Source organism: Danio rerio, chromosome 9, assembly GCF_052040795.2.
Source record: "Danio rerio strain M-AB ecotype USA chromosome 9, GRCz13ab, whole genome shotgun sequence".
NCBI classification, from domain to species: Eukaryota; Metazoa; Chordata; class Actinopteri; order Cypriniformes; family Danionidae; genus Danio; species Danio rerio.
Window position 1 is genome coordinate 3,340,001 of NC_141029.1, and position 15,377 is coordinate 3,355,377.

Consider the following 15,377-nt stretch of genomic DNA (forward strand, 5'->3'; position numbering starts at 1 on the left):
CGGAATCAGTGTGGTTACATCACATTTTGACAACGCTGATTTGACAAAGGAACGCTCGTGGCTTGTGTATTCGAACAAACCAGACATGATGCATTGTCCCTCCTCCATGCCCAGATTGGTTCAAACTTGTTTTCTCTAAACCAATAAGCATAAATTTCGCTTTGTGAATCACCAATCAGCTATTTGAACAACCCAGAAAGAGAAATAGGCTGTACATTTACTCACGGCTAAATAAAATGCAAAAAAAAAAAGTTTTGCATGAAATAATTCTCATACTAAGTACTTTTGCATGCAAAACAGCACAAAAACATGACAAAACAGTGATGCAGCAAAGACAGGGTCAACACCATATGCTGGCACATAAAACCTAAGGATGGTCCATATTGAATCTAGTTTAGTTATGTAACTATTTATAGTATAGTAAATATTTATATCTCATTTTTTACAGATGATTTGCACCCTGTTTATTTGGACTTTGACTCATTATTGTTTTTGTTTTTTTATTTGTTCATTGTAAGTGGTGTTGTTTATGGCAACTGAAAATATATTATTTGGAAAAAGTCAAACTTGCTTCAGTGTTCTGTTATTTTGTAATAATCTTTCTGTTTAGTTCATTCCCAGAACTTTTGGGCAAATACATTGTCAGTAAATAAATGCACTAGTTTTTTTCCACTGAAAAACGTCTATAATAACATTGAAATAAATGGCTATAACTTGCTCAGGGAACGGTGGATGTAGATAAAATATATTTTGGAAGTATAAAACATCACAGCGTGTATTTCTTAAGAAAAAAAAAACATACTTCATGAGGTTTTGTTTGTAATAACTAGAAAATGCCACTTTTTTTTTAAAAACGTTTTAATAAAATTCTGGAATATTTTCTGTCTGTTCATATGTTTTTGGACCAAAAAATATTTTAGACTGGGCCTTTAAATGGTACAGATTGAAGCTTCAGGTTCTCCTGTTTAAAATAATATATGACACTTGAGGCTGACTGCTAAAATGAAAATAAAACTGCTTTTAAAAAAAAATAATAACATAGGCCCATTAGTTGCCCACAAAATACCTCCAGGTCTTTAATTGATAAAGCGTAAAAACCCTGTATATATTTGAAAAAATATATATATTTGAAAATATTTTGTATATATTTGAAAATATTTGAAAATATTTTATATATTTTCAAATATTTATATTTGAAAATATTTATTTTTGAAAATATTTTATATATAAAATATTTTATATATTTGAAAATATTTTGAAAAGTAATTCATTCCTGTGGTAAAGCATTTGCATTTTTGATTCTCTGAAGAATAAAGTTCAATAAAGAGAAGCATTCATATGAAAAAACATCTGCTGAATGGTCTTTTTTTTTTAATCCAGGAAGTGATGTCATCTCTTATTACCTGTCTGCAGCATAACTAATATGAAAACAACTGGATGTTCAGCATCAGTTACTAAGCTGATGTGAGGGTTTACACCACCCCGCCTGAAGTACCTTAACAGTCAAGTCTTCATGGCCGAGGACGATCTGCACATGCACTGGGGGATACTCCATGGCATCTTCATAAAGCTCCATGGTAGCGCGCATGGCATTCTGCAGGGGTCACAGAACATATTAATAGCACAGCACAGGTCTAAAAGAGCAAAGCCGTAAACTGAGCATCATGTGACCAAAGGAAAATCATATACAATTACATCATAATGCATCCTTTACTCAGTACATTTAGCAAATATACTCTACAAATAAGTGTATACACTACTTGACAAAAGTCTTGTCTTGATCCCAGTTTTAAGAGCAACAAATAATAACTCGACTTCTAGTTGATCATTTGGGAAAGTGGCAGAAGGTGGATTTTTCTGATGAATCATCTGTTGAGCTGCATCCCAATCATCACAAATACTGCAGAAAACCTACTGGAACCCGCATGGAGACAAGATTCTCACAGAAATCAGTCAAGTTTGGTGAAGGAAAAATCATGGTTTGGGGTTACATTCAGTATGGGGGCGTGCGAGAGATCTGCAACATCAACAGCCTGAGCTATCAAGACATTTGTGCTGCCCATTACATTACAAACCACAAGACAGAAGAAGAAGGTGCTCCAGGATTGGCCAGCCTAGTCACCAGATATAAACATTATTGAGCATGTCTGGGGTAAGATGAAGGAGGAGGCATTGAAGATGAATCCAAAGACTCTTGATGAACTCTGGGAGTCCTGCAGTCTTTCTTTGCCATTCCAGATGACTTTATTAATCATTGATTTGATACATTGCAGAGATGTATGGATGCAGTCCTCTGAGCTCATGATGGATTCAGACACAATATTCATTCTGTTTCCACTGCACTTTATATATTACTTTATATTCTATACTGGACAATATTTCTGTTCAGTGACAAGACTTCATTCTAAGCAAAGTCGGACCTTATTGTCCTGATTAAATAATAAAAAAATCAAGGCATGATCATATTTTATTTAGGTCAAATAAGCGTAATCTAGAGGCGTTTCCCTTTCATATAAGCCACTTTTGATACCAAATGATCAACTAGAAGTCTATTTATTATTTGCTGTTCCTAAAACTTGGATAGGCGACAAGACTTTTGTCAGGTAGTGTACTTGAAAATACCTTAAAGAGCTCAAACACCATGTGGTAGAGATGAGATGGTACATAAACCACAGTAACGGGTTTATCTGGTCCTTTAACTGTGGAAAAAAACACACACAAAAAGCTGCAGTTTCACCTCTGATCGATCCATGTGTAATGCGGACTCGTTTAATCATCACTTTCGTTTTTATTTAAAAGTATGTATTAAGACACTCTTCTCTCTCAACTCTGTTTATGACCTTTTGTGAATGTGCAGCAGGAAGTTACCATTAAATTCCTCCAACACTAGCTCGGGCGAGTTCATATAATACCGGTCACACAGGTTTCGGGCATTTTCATAAGCATCTGGAAGAAAAAATAACAGGAAACAGTTTGAAAATTCTCTAAAATGGGGACCTATTATGATGTAAAAAAAAAAAGGTCTCTGACGTGCCTAGAGTGTGAAGCTTTATCTAAAAATACCACACAAATAATGTTTTATGACTCTGCCACTTTTAACATTTGATCAAAATTGTGCGGTTTTTGGTGACTGTTGCTTTAAATTCAAATGAGATCAAAAAAGGGAGGAGCTATAAATGCCTGTGTGTCAGCATAGCGGCGGGTTCAAAACTCTAATAGCAGACAGCTGCTTCTCACTCAGGGCTGTTTATGCTAATAAGGGAGAGATCATCACCAATGGGCGGGGCTTTCCCCCTCTGATGACACGTACAAAGGGAGAATGACAGCAGACTATATTGGTAACACTTTACAATAAGGTTCATTATTTAATGCATTTGCTAACATGAACTAATCATGAACAACACATGTACAGCATTTATTAATCATAATTGAACATTTACTAATGCATTATTAACGTTCAAGTCCATGCTTGTTAACATTAGTTAATGCACCATGAGTTAACATGAACTAACAATGAACTACTGTATTTTCATTAACTAATGCTAACTAACATGAACAAATACAGTAGAACATGTATTGTTCATGTTAATAAATGCATTAATTAACATTAAATAATGAACCTTATTGTAAAGTGTGACCACTATATTAATCAAGTGTGATTATAAAAAAATAGAATTAATTAATTTTTACCATTAGAGGCTGGCTATATTCACACACTGTTACCACACAAACCCTTATAACAGTGATTTTTATATAATAGGTCCCCTTTAATGCTTTAACTGCTGTTGCGTTTCAAGAATGAAAGGTCATGGTCACCTTTTACCACATCCGTGACCCGACAGCTGGGGTCAATGCTGCCGATCTGTTTGGGATGAGCAGGATTGTCCCTCACCTTTCCTCCGAACAGAAGAGCTGAAAACACACAAACGTCACATCATTGACTGACAATTCTCTTGCTGGTGGTGGAACAATACAGCTCATTGTTTAACGGGTGACAGATCAATCAATGACAGTTTCAGAAATCTGGGGCACTGTCGGTTGTGAAACTCGTAAACATGCCAGCCGGAGCTGCTGGACCAAACTACACTATGAGTGAACCTTCCAGAAGTCCCATTCAAACCACTGACATTTGAGCGGGACCTTGTTATAAAGCACCCTAAATGTGCGTGTGTATGCACTGTGCATTCCTTACATTGCAAGGACCACATGTCCCCACGAGTATATCAATACCAGTCAATTTTGACCTTGCATTTTTATTTTTGGTCTCCATGAGGAAAACAGCTCATAAATCACACAGAATAAAGTATTTTAAAAAGTAAATATGCAGATTATTTCAAGTGAGGGTTGGGTTTAGTGGTAGGGCTATAGAATATACACCCTGTACAGTAAAAACATCATGTCTAAGGGAGGTCCCCATAAAGATGGCTGTAAAAGTGTGCGTTTACGAAAATACAAAAGTGTATAATGACATGGGTATAACCTTGTACTCTAGCAAGGTGGTTTATGAGGACATTCTTTGCGTTCTCGTAACTCAAATAGCTCAAAAATCATACTTAATAGGGTCTTGCCTTAGGTTTATTGTGAGGATTGGGTTTAGGGATAGAAGTGGGCGTTTTTCCACTATAAAATACATTATGCCAATTGAGAGTCCTCATAAACCACCAACATCAAGATATGTGTTGGTTTTGATGGTTTACAATGGCATTTTTTGACCAATGACATAGTTGTACTGCATAACAATGGTTTAAATTCAAAACTCTTTAAAATCATTCGCCACAGGTTTTTCTGTGAGGGTTAGGTTTATGATTAGGTTTATTGCTAGTGGGATAAGTAATATAATAAGTGTGTTTTTACATCATTAAATAAATTATGGCTATTGAGAGTCCTCATAAACCACCAATACCAATATATGTGTGTGTGTTGGTTTTGGTGATTTACAATGACAGCTTTTGTGTATAATAACATAGTTGTACTCCATTATGGTGGTTTACGAGGGCATGACTGATGTCCTTGTAATTCAAAACTCTTTAAAATCATTTGCCACAGGTTTCCTGTTAGGGTTAGGTTTAGGATAGGGTTTATTGCTAGTGGGATAAAGTAATATAATAAGTGTGTTTTTACATCATAAAATACATTATGCCTTTTGAGAGTCCTCATAAACCACCAATACCAATATATATGTGTGTGTGTGTGTGTGTGTGTGTGTGTGTGTGTTGGTTTTGGTGGTTTAAAATAGCATTTTTTTCACCAATGACAGTTGTACTGCATAACAATGGTTTACAAGGACAGGCCTGATGTCCTTGTAATTCAAAACTCTTCAAAATCATTCGCCACAGGTTTCCTGTTAGGTTTAGGATAGGGTTTATTGCTAGTGGGATAAAGTAATATAATAAGTGTGTTTTTACATCATAAAATACATTTTGCCTTTTAAGAGTCCTCATAAACCACCAATACCAATATATATGTGTGTGTGTGTGTGTGTGTATGTGTGTGTGGGTTTTGGTGGTTTAAAAAAAAAATTTTGTCACCAATGACATAGTTGTACTGCATAACAATGGTTTACAAGGACATGCCTGATGTCCTTGTAATTCAAAACTCTTCAAAATCATTCGCCACAGGTTTCCTGTTAGGTTTAGGATAGGGTTTATTGCTAGTGGGATAAAGTAATATAATAAGTGTGTTTTTACATCATAAAATACATTTTGCCTTTTAAGAGTCCTCATAAACCACCAATACCAATATATATGTGTGTGTGTGTGTGTGTGTATGTGTGTGTGGGTTTTGGTGGTTTAAAAAAAAAATTTTGTCACCAATGACATAGTTGTACTGCATAACAATGGTTTACAAGGACATGCCTGATGTCCTTGTAATTCAAAACTCTTCAAAATCATTCGCCACAGGTTTCCTTTATGGGTTAGGTTTAGGATTGGGTTTATTGCTAGTGGGATAAGTAATATAATAAGTGTGTTTTTACATCATAAAACACATTATGCGTACTGAGAGTCCTCATAAACCACCAATATCCAATATATGTGTATGTGTTGGTTTTGGTGGTTTAAAATAGCATTTTTTTTTCACCAATGACATAGTTGTACTGCATAACAATGGTTTACAAAGACATGCCTGATGTCCTAGTAATTCAAAACTCTATAAAATCATTCGCCACAGGTTTCTTGTGAGGGTTAGGTTTAGGATTGGGTTTTTTCCTAGTGGGATAAGTAATATAATAAGTGTGTTTTTACATCATAAAATACATTATGCCTACTGAGAACCCTCATAAACCACCAATACCAATATATGTGTGTGAGTGTTGGTTTTGGTGGTTTACAATGACAGTTTTTGTTTATAATAACATAGTTGTACTCCATTATGGTGGTTTACGAGGGCATGACTGATGTCCTTGTAATTCAAACCCATTCAAAATCATACTTAGGGGTTTCTGACATTCATATTTTGCCTTATGTTTCCTGTAATGTTTCCCAACCCTATTCCTGGAGGCACATCAACAGTACATATTTTGGATATCTCCCTCACCTGACTTATTAACGTCAGGTTTTGGAGTCTCTTCTAATGAGATGAGTTGATTTAGGTGTGTTTGATTAGGAAGAAGTTACAAATATGTACTGTTGGTGTGTCTTCAGGAACATGATTGGGAAATACTGGTTTAGAGCCAGATAATAAAGCAGTTTTTACTGTATAATATACATTAAGTCTTTTGAGAGGCCCTGTAAACCACCAATACCACCATATATGTGTATATGTGTGTTTGTGTGTGTCTCACTGTGCTGGTTCAGGAGCATTCTGATTGAAATCCTGCTCATGTAGAAACGGTCCAGAAAGTACTGCATATTCTGACTGGTGATGGGGTCAGTGCCGTAGGTCTCCTTGTATTCCACAACACCCTGAGCCATGGTGGGCACCACATCATTGTGGCGGTTTCTGATCTTAATCACAGCATCTGTGAAACTAAAACAACAGAGGTTTGTGTTAGTGTGTATTTGTAAGCACAGGTCGGTCATCAGGGTTCCACTGAAAACTTCAATTTAATTAGCTTTTGCATTTATAAATTAGTTTTTATTTTGATACTATTTTTAAAAATGGCTGTATATTTCTGTCGAGTTTTAGTTTGTTTAATTAATGTTATTATGCTGTAAGCAATTCTATTTAGTTTTTGTATGTTTAGTTTTAATTTAAGTAATTCTAGTTAGTAAATCTACAACCGATATACAGCCATATCAAACTGCTTCTCGTGTGATATTGCATTTATACAACAGTTTGACGGTATAATTGTGTATATAAAACATCAAACATGGAGAGTCTCAAAAACCCTTTTGTACGAGGAACTACTTTCTTCCACGTTGGATTCAAATCATAAGCTGACAGTTAAACAGCTGAGCAAGCATCTTTTAAACTTCAGATCTGTAGTGTCTGCTTTTTGCCAAAGAGCTTAGAATGACCCATAGATATATACACTAGATGTCGCCTGGCCTATTGTTGTCTATTGGACGGAATGCGTCAATAGCGCCGCCATCTTGCTACAGGGTAGCGCTCCTTTAAAATGAATGCGGGACCAAGGTACAATGGAGGACTGTGGCCATCCAAAGCCAGAGATATACACATATACACATATATCTATGATCGAGAGTTTTCCTGGATGTTAGTATGTAATTTTTTTTCTAATTACAAAAATTATAATCTTACACCACTTTTCTGCATTCATGGATCAGTGATCGCTGGCATTCCTGACAAAAAGCGTGTGTTTGTGTGTACAGAAACATACTATTCTCCCTTCCTGTTAAATTTAATATAATCCGTGTCCTGAAACACAGCTCCTCTCCTGCTTTCACTTCTCATACTGATGGAGGGAGCGATTCGTTTGTGAATGAATCCCCCGAACGACTCCTTCACTAGCCGACAATAATACAAGTTTCTGGCAGCTCTGCATCTCGTTGTCATTTTCTTTTGCATTGTTTGCTGATTTTATTCAACAAAACTAGCATAAGTCGAGTGTTTAGTGCGAGTTGGAGCTGCTTATGGTGAATGCAGTAAGTGACTGTTATCATCAATACAGTACCTGATTAGCACAAAAGTTCAGAACATACAAAAACAGAAAAAAACTTAATATTACCTTTGAAATGTTCTGCCTTTGTGCTTTGTTTTCTTTGTTTGCTCGTTACTACACCCGTAGACAGCGCTAAAGTCCCGCATCTTCACGTAATAACACTGTCTTGACTAGTGCGGTTGAATGACATTTGTCCTGAGAGCACTGTACCAATGTGGCGGCGCTATTGACGCATGCTGAGGGTCCCTATGCGATATCTAGTGTATATATCTTTGAGAATGACCAAGAGGCGACACTCATTAGAACGTTCCATTGCAACAGCAGCGCCCAGCAACAGCCCCAGATTCCGCCATTTTGGAGTGAAAGCGATCGGCTGTCCATTGGATCTTATTGCTGTTGCGATGGCGAGCAGCTGCTTTGTTTTTTATTTATTTAAAAAGTGCATTAAGGCTGAGATACAACCTGAAAGACGACAATACAACACTTCCTATCACAATCATCAGCACTTTTATTAGTTTATTTTACAGACTTATAATATGCTGTTGATCTATTGGAGTTCTCATTCCAAAATGGCGGCAGCGCCCTCCAGTGGCTGTTTACCATAGATATATACACTAGATATAGCATAGGGACCCTGAGCATGCGTCAATAGCGCCGCCACATTGGTACAGTGCTCCCAGGACAAATGTCATTCAACCGCACTAGTTAAGACAGTGTTATTACGTGAAGATGCGGGACTTTTTTCAGGACATGGATTAGATCAAATTTAACAGGGAGGGTAGATAGTACATTTTTGAACACACAAACACAAGCTTTTTGCCAGGAACACCAGTGCGATCACTGATCCATCAATGTAGAAAAGTGATGTAAAATTATAATTTTCGTATTTAAAAGAAAAATTGCATACTAACATTCAGGAAAACTCCCAATCATAGATATATGTGTATATGTGTATATCTCTGGCTTTAGATGGCCACAGTCCTCCACTGTACCTTGGTCCCGCATTCATTTCAAAGGAGCGCTACCCTGTACCAAGATGGCGGCTCTATTGACGCATTCCGTACAATAGAAAACAATAGGCCAGGCAACATCTAATGTATATATCTATGGCTGTTTACCATATTGCACTAGAGTGTCGCCTCTTGGTGATTCTATGCTCTTTGTTTTTGCTGGCTGTATTTGGGTGGAGTGATACACAAAGGGTAAAGAGGCTGTACGGGTGCTGATATTACTTAAATAAGATCAGATATAAGATCTTAAATAAAATCAGATTTGAGAACCAGACAGTACTGTTGTATAAAAATACATATAAACGCATTTAGATCATTTACTATAATCAGTACAATTGGACTGTGAAGAGACTTTCAACCAGCACAACAACACATTTTCTGAAGACAATCACCTACTGCACCTTTAAGGCAACTGATATGAAACTAAAAACCAAATTCGCTTTAACAAACTTTCTGAAAACCCATGGAAAATGTTCTCTACTACATTTTCGACCTCATAAAATTATCTAGCAACATGTTTTCCTTTTATAAATCAATTGTCCACATCGTGTTTGGTAATGAAGTGATTTTGGTTAGGTTTAGATCTACTTTAAAGTGTTCGTTGTGCATTATCTCTTACTCATGATTGACTGTTTCATCGTCAGCATCCTTGTCCTTGAATTCCAGTATATCCTGAAAACTTTGCATGTACCTACAGAGACGCAACACAAACAAATAATGAGCTAATCTACAGACAAGTATTAGAACAATAAGACTTCGCACATGAATTCCGACTGACCAGCTCTGCACCAGCCGCACTGAAGGAGTTCTCAGAAGGTTGTCAGGAAGCAAGTCGATTTCTTTCATTATATTCGCCAGCCTGACGGGCAGCTCCTGCCTTAAGAATGTAAATGACGTTTTCTCACAGGCGTTCTCCGAACCTGCAGAGAAAAGTGTGCACGGAAAACAACAAGCACAATGAGATCGGTGTTAACTGATACATTTATGTACATTAACTTTACTCCCTTGTTAAGCATTTAGGATTCACCTTTAGATTTTTATGCACTGCTTCATTAAGCTTTGAAACTTTCCCAAACCTTTTGTTTCACATCAATGATTCAGAGCACATATTAAACTGGCACGTAATTTTACCAAACAAGGCTTCACTACAGTTTCGAGCATCAATAGTTCTACACTGGGGGCGATCTGTGTATTTACTACAGTGTATTTGGTATTGATGATGGCATCAGATTGCTGATTAGACTGAAATTGTGAGGATGTTTGCAGGTCTCTGTTCAAAAGAGTTAATCTGTGAAGAGTGTTACGTGTCTACTGTTCTTGTGACCATCTGGTGCTATTATCAAGAGACTAGTTTTGCTGGAGCTCACAGTTGGAGGTGGTTTCCTGTATTGTCTTTTAGTGTGTGTGTGTGTGTGACATCTTACCTAATGATTGTGTTTAAATGCAGTGCTATACCGCCTTAGGGCCCGTTTACACCTGCTATTCAAATGCATTTTGAATCACAAAGGAAGACACGTTCCCATTATATGTTATGTTAAAAACTTATTAAGATATTGTACATATTTACATATACTTCGTTCAATCTCGTCAAATGGTTATTGCTTTAAATATGCGTGACTTTTTGTTAATAAACCTATGTAAGTCTTTAAATAATGGTAAAAATGTATAAAAGTAAATATTATAGTGAATATAAAAACAGGACACATTTTAATGCATGGTGGAACTTGCACTTTTATTGTTTTGACCCACACAAACACACATTTTTTTGTATAAATTAACATTATTAATATACATATTTGTACATACATTTATGTATGCGTGTATACCAAACAAGCAAATGGACAAGTGTGCTATTGTTAAACGGGGACTCCAAAATAATATGAATAGATATGCATTATTTTAGACTTTTAGAATATATATTTTTACAATATTTCTTTTAAGGTTTTACACCACACCAAGACTCAATACCTCATTTTGTGTTTTCAAACACAACCCCTTTTACATCTTAATCTGGCCTACCACATTGATAACTATGTATTTATTTAATTATACTTTTTATATAAAAATATTATTAAAATGGCCTGATTGAAACAGCTCATTTGTAGATGGTTCCTCACATAAACAACAACGTCAGAACCTTCCACAGAGATAAGCTTGTTTATCAGCTGTTTCATAAATGCAGTTACAGTTGCAAAAAAAAACTGTTGAACTCATAACAGTATCTCAAAATAATGTATCCGTGTTATTCTTAAAAATTCTGCTTTATTACTTTTATTTTCTTTTGGTTGTCTGAATGTCCAAAAGTGCAAATATGAAACCAATTTTACCTCAATCTAAAATATTTACCCACAATGTTCGGACTCTTTATAGACCTGCTGTTTGTTTACACTACAGTAAGACTTCATTTGGAAATGTTAGTTAATTATACTAAACTTAACAAAGGAAAAATGCTGGTAAAGCATTTTTTTTTGTTGATGTTTAATAAATTATTACAATACATTTTTTTAACATAACTTCAATAACAAATGTAAAAGCTAGAGAATATTTTATGCAATTCAATTTAATTGGTTTACTCTGAAAATTTATATACAATATAGCAATAAATAATTTTTTGTATTACCCATGAAAAAGAACCCTTTTGTGTTAATATTGTGATATATATATATATATATATATATATATATATATATATATATATATATATATATATATATATATATATACAGTTGAAGTCAGAATCATTAGCACTCTTTAAAACAGTATATCTGATAATGATTTTTCTTTTGGAGAAAGCCTTATTTGCTTTATTTCGGCTGGAATAAAAGCAGTTTATACATTTTTTTTTAAGGTCAAGTCCATTTTATGATCAATGTTATTAGCCCCTTTAAGCTATATTTTAAATGAACAAGTGTGCAATAGTCTACAGACCAAACTATCCTTATACAATAACTTCCCTAATTAACCTAGTTAAGTCTTTAAATGTCACTTTAAGCTGTATAGAAGTGTCCTGAAAAATATCTTGAAAATTATTCTTTCGTCGTCATGGCAAAGCTAAAATAAATCAGTTATTAGGAATGGATTATTATTAGTATTATGAATAGAAATGTGTTGAAAAAAAACTCTGTTAAACAGATTGGGGAAAAATAAACAGGGGGGCTAATAATTCTGACTTCAGCTGTAAATTTACACACATTAAAACTCATTCAAGTCTGAAATTATTACACTAACCCCTAGGAAATTCTGACTTTGTTACTTTTATTTATTTATTTATTTTTTAACCAGAAATGACAGTTTTCTCCAAAAAGATAATAAGATGATGTACAAGAGGCATTGTGTGAAAAAAAAGATATTTCTCAGCTTTTATTTACATTTGAACGAAAAACTTTAAGTCAGAAGGGTTACATTTTTACCTAATGTAATTTCTTAATTGATGAGTTTTGACATACTGATGAGCTATTGGTTTATATTCTGCATTATGAATGCATCTTTTATTTTATTTTTTTATTTCACTTATAACAACCTCAATGTATTCTATTATATGCGATTCAGTAATTTTTCAAACTCTTATTTTCTGTTTAGTTCTAGTGCTGAATTGTGGAAAAGTGAATGCAGTCTTACCAAAATCTATGAACTGCTTCATAGACAGAGGAGAAGGAGAGAATCTGGAGTAGAAGTCGATTTGCTTGGACGCTGCGTTCAGTAAAGTCCTGAAGATCCTCATGTTGGCGTCTTTTTGCGGTTTAATTCTTCAGAAAATCCAGAAATCAGAGTCCTGTAGTGTTTCTGAGCGCATTTTCTCGTCCGAGTATTAAAAACAGCAGAGAATTGTGTACGTTAGACGTTTCTCGTAGCATAAAGTTGACTGTCAGTCATGTCCTCACAGGAAGATATTCAATCTTCTTTGTCACCCAATAAAGCCACTGCAGTCATGACATTAATAATATAACCTTCAAGACACGCGGGTAATCCTGCAGTGATGTGTGTATGTGTGTGTGAACTCATATGAACCGCAGGAGCATCAGTGAACACTGGGCCGCGTTCACATAAACACTGCGATGAAGCCTATAAATAACACTTGCTGAGCCCCGAGGACGCTAAACACTATAGAAAGCCGTAATCTTTGAGGTGTTTCCTCGCTTGGTTATCTGTCTGGTCCGTCAGACTGCTGTAAACAAGCTGACTCGTGCTAATACTGCGCTGAATACTGACTGCAAAGACGTCTCGGTACAGAATAGCGCGTCCACTCTGTTTACTTCCGCCTTGCGTCGTAGAATCACGTGACTTGCAGAGAGAGCGCTAAACCGATTTAACCATATGCTTTTTTACCAAGCGGCAACCTCCTGTTCTCCCGACCCTCGTGAAGCCAATACGGAGGTAACTGAAACTGCAATTTATCGAAATTCCGCTAGTCCTGGCTCCATAATAGAGCACATTTCTATTGACCCCACTGTTAAAATAGCAAACTTTTCAGCAGGAACAAATGTGTTTACAGCCTGGTACAAAAAAAAAAAAAAAACTATTTTGGTTATTATAGCCTAGCTAATATTACTCTTCATGACAACGGTGAGGGGGGTGAATTTTTTTTATAACTCATCCGTTTCCTTTATATTAGGTTATATTAAGTCTGCATAATTAAGGGCGTGGCCACTTGAGTGACAGGTCTCGCTGGTCACTGTCACTTGACCTCAGCTGATTCCGGCTGATTAGCAGCTGAACTCGGCATATACATCGTGTTTTTGTTTTGTTGTTTATGGGTTTACACAGTCAGTTGCCTTTTGGAAATATTCCTTACAATTATCAGATGATATGGCATGCTGTGTCCACTTAATTGTGCTCACAAACCATTCACAAAGCCTCCGTTTCCCAGGCGAGTGAAATTATACACCATCACTTTATTGATATAGGACACAACCAAACACATGTGGTCAGAACACAAACGAGTCACAGGTAATGAAGGTTTTCTCCCATAGAAAAGCCTGTCTAAGCAAAATGCTAGCAGGCGTTTGTAGCTCCGCTTATGCCTCCTTGCCCTTGTTTGGTATTTCCTGGTCGGTGCGATGACACGCGAACAAATGGCGACGGTTCAATAATATCTGGATGCAACCTTTATGATGCAAGCTGAGATTGCATCACTCAGCGATGCAATGTCAGACACAATGCACTCAAATGGAGTGATATACGTCACTGTGACGGGTAGGGTTAGGAGCGGGGTTAGGTGGGTCCATTAAAAAGCATTGGATTGCAGATTGCACTGCACCAGGGCTGCATCCAGACCACTCTCCGACGGTTGGCCACGGCTACTTGTAGCTTCTTTTGGGTTCTTCAGAAACCTATAGGTGACATCACAGATACTACGTCCATATATTTTACAGTCTATGGTTTTAATCCATTCGGACCCATTCATTCCCAAAAAACACTATTTACTCACCCTCAAGTGGTTGCAAATTTCTTATGAGTTTTTTTCTCGATTGAACCCAAAAGAAGAGCTGAAAACCTGTATTTATTGAATTCCATAGAAGAAAAAACAAATACTATGATGCTACAGGTTTCCACTTTTGTGTTCAACAGAAAAAAAAACACTTAAACATGTTTGAAACAAGTAAAGGACCTGAAAATCAAGTTTGTAACCTTTACAAATAAAAGATCAACAATTTGCATTATCTTTTTTTTATTTCATGTTAGTGTAGACCATTTTGTAGGATGTAAACAAAAATATTGGTCCCAACATATTTCCTGTTTTACATTTTTTAATTTCTACAGCTTCTGAGAATCCGAAAAGAGTCACATATTGATAGATAATGTTATGATAGCTCTATCATTAAGCTAAGCTTAAATTGCCTCTTGTTACAGTTATGAAATAGTTTGATAACAAGCAGGAAATGTTCATGGGCCAATAACATGACCACATTGAAATCCATTAAAGTTTTTTCGGCCTCTGTCGTAAATTCGACTTCTTATTAATTAGAAATGATCAGACCGGAGGTTTTGAATATCAAAAAATAGACTTTATTCTTCATAATAAAGCCGAGAAAGAGCAGAGCAGAGCAGACCTCATAGCATTCTCCTCCTGCTCCTTCTAAACTTTCAGTGTGTTTCCAAAATCTTTATACATGTTTTTATGACACACCCCTTTGGGTCTCTTTTTAACTCTTGACCATTTTTGAATAGGTTTTTAGTCTAAGGCAGGGGTCAGCAACTCGCGGCTCTTTAACGTTGCCCTTGTGGCTCCCTGGAGCTTTTTAAAAAATGTTTGAAAATGGAAAAAGGTGGGGGAGGTTAATATATTTTTTTGTTTTAATATGATT

At 35.9% G+C, this 15,377-nt stretch overlaps 1 protein-coding gene across 2 annotated transcripts in view; it reads right to left on the reverse strand.

The window, feature by feature from the left end:
* Nucleotides 1-13,305, reverse strand: part of pdk1 (pyruvate dehydrogenase kinase, isozyme 1) — an 18,576-nt gene extending 5,271 nt beyond the window's left edge. For both annotated transcript variants that reach the window (XR_015499072.1, XM_087267464.1), the window contains exons 1-8: nt 12,691-13,305; nt 9,851-9,992; nt 9,692-9,763; nt 6,782-6,966; nt 3,817-3,912; nt 2,869-2,946; nt 2,623-2,699; nt 1,496-1,594 (exon numbers count right to left, since the gene is read on the reverse strand). Coding sequence is in view for 1 of the 2 variants with exons in the window: in XM_087267464.1 (XP_087123590.1) it covers nt 1,496-1,594; nt 2,623-2,699; nt 2,869-2,946; nt 3,817-3,912; nt 6,782-6,966; nt 9,692-9,763; nt 9,851-9,992; nt 12,691-12,793 (852 nt within the window). In the remaining variant the exon portion in view is untranslated. The remainder of the gene's footprint in view (nt 1-1,495; nt 1,595-2,622; nt 2,700-2,868; nt 2,947-3,816; nt 3,913-6,781; nt 6,967-9,691; nt 9,764-9,850; nt 9,993-12,690) is intronic.
* Between the last annotated feature and the right edge of the window lie 2,072 nt (nt 13,306-15,377).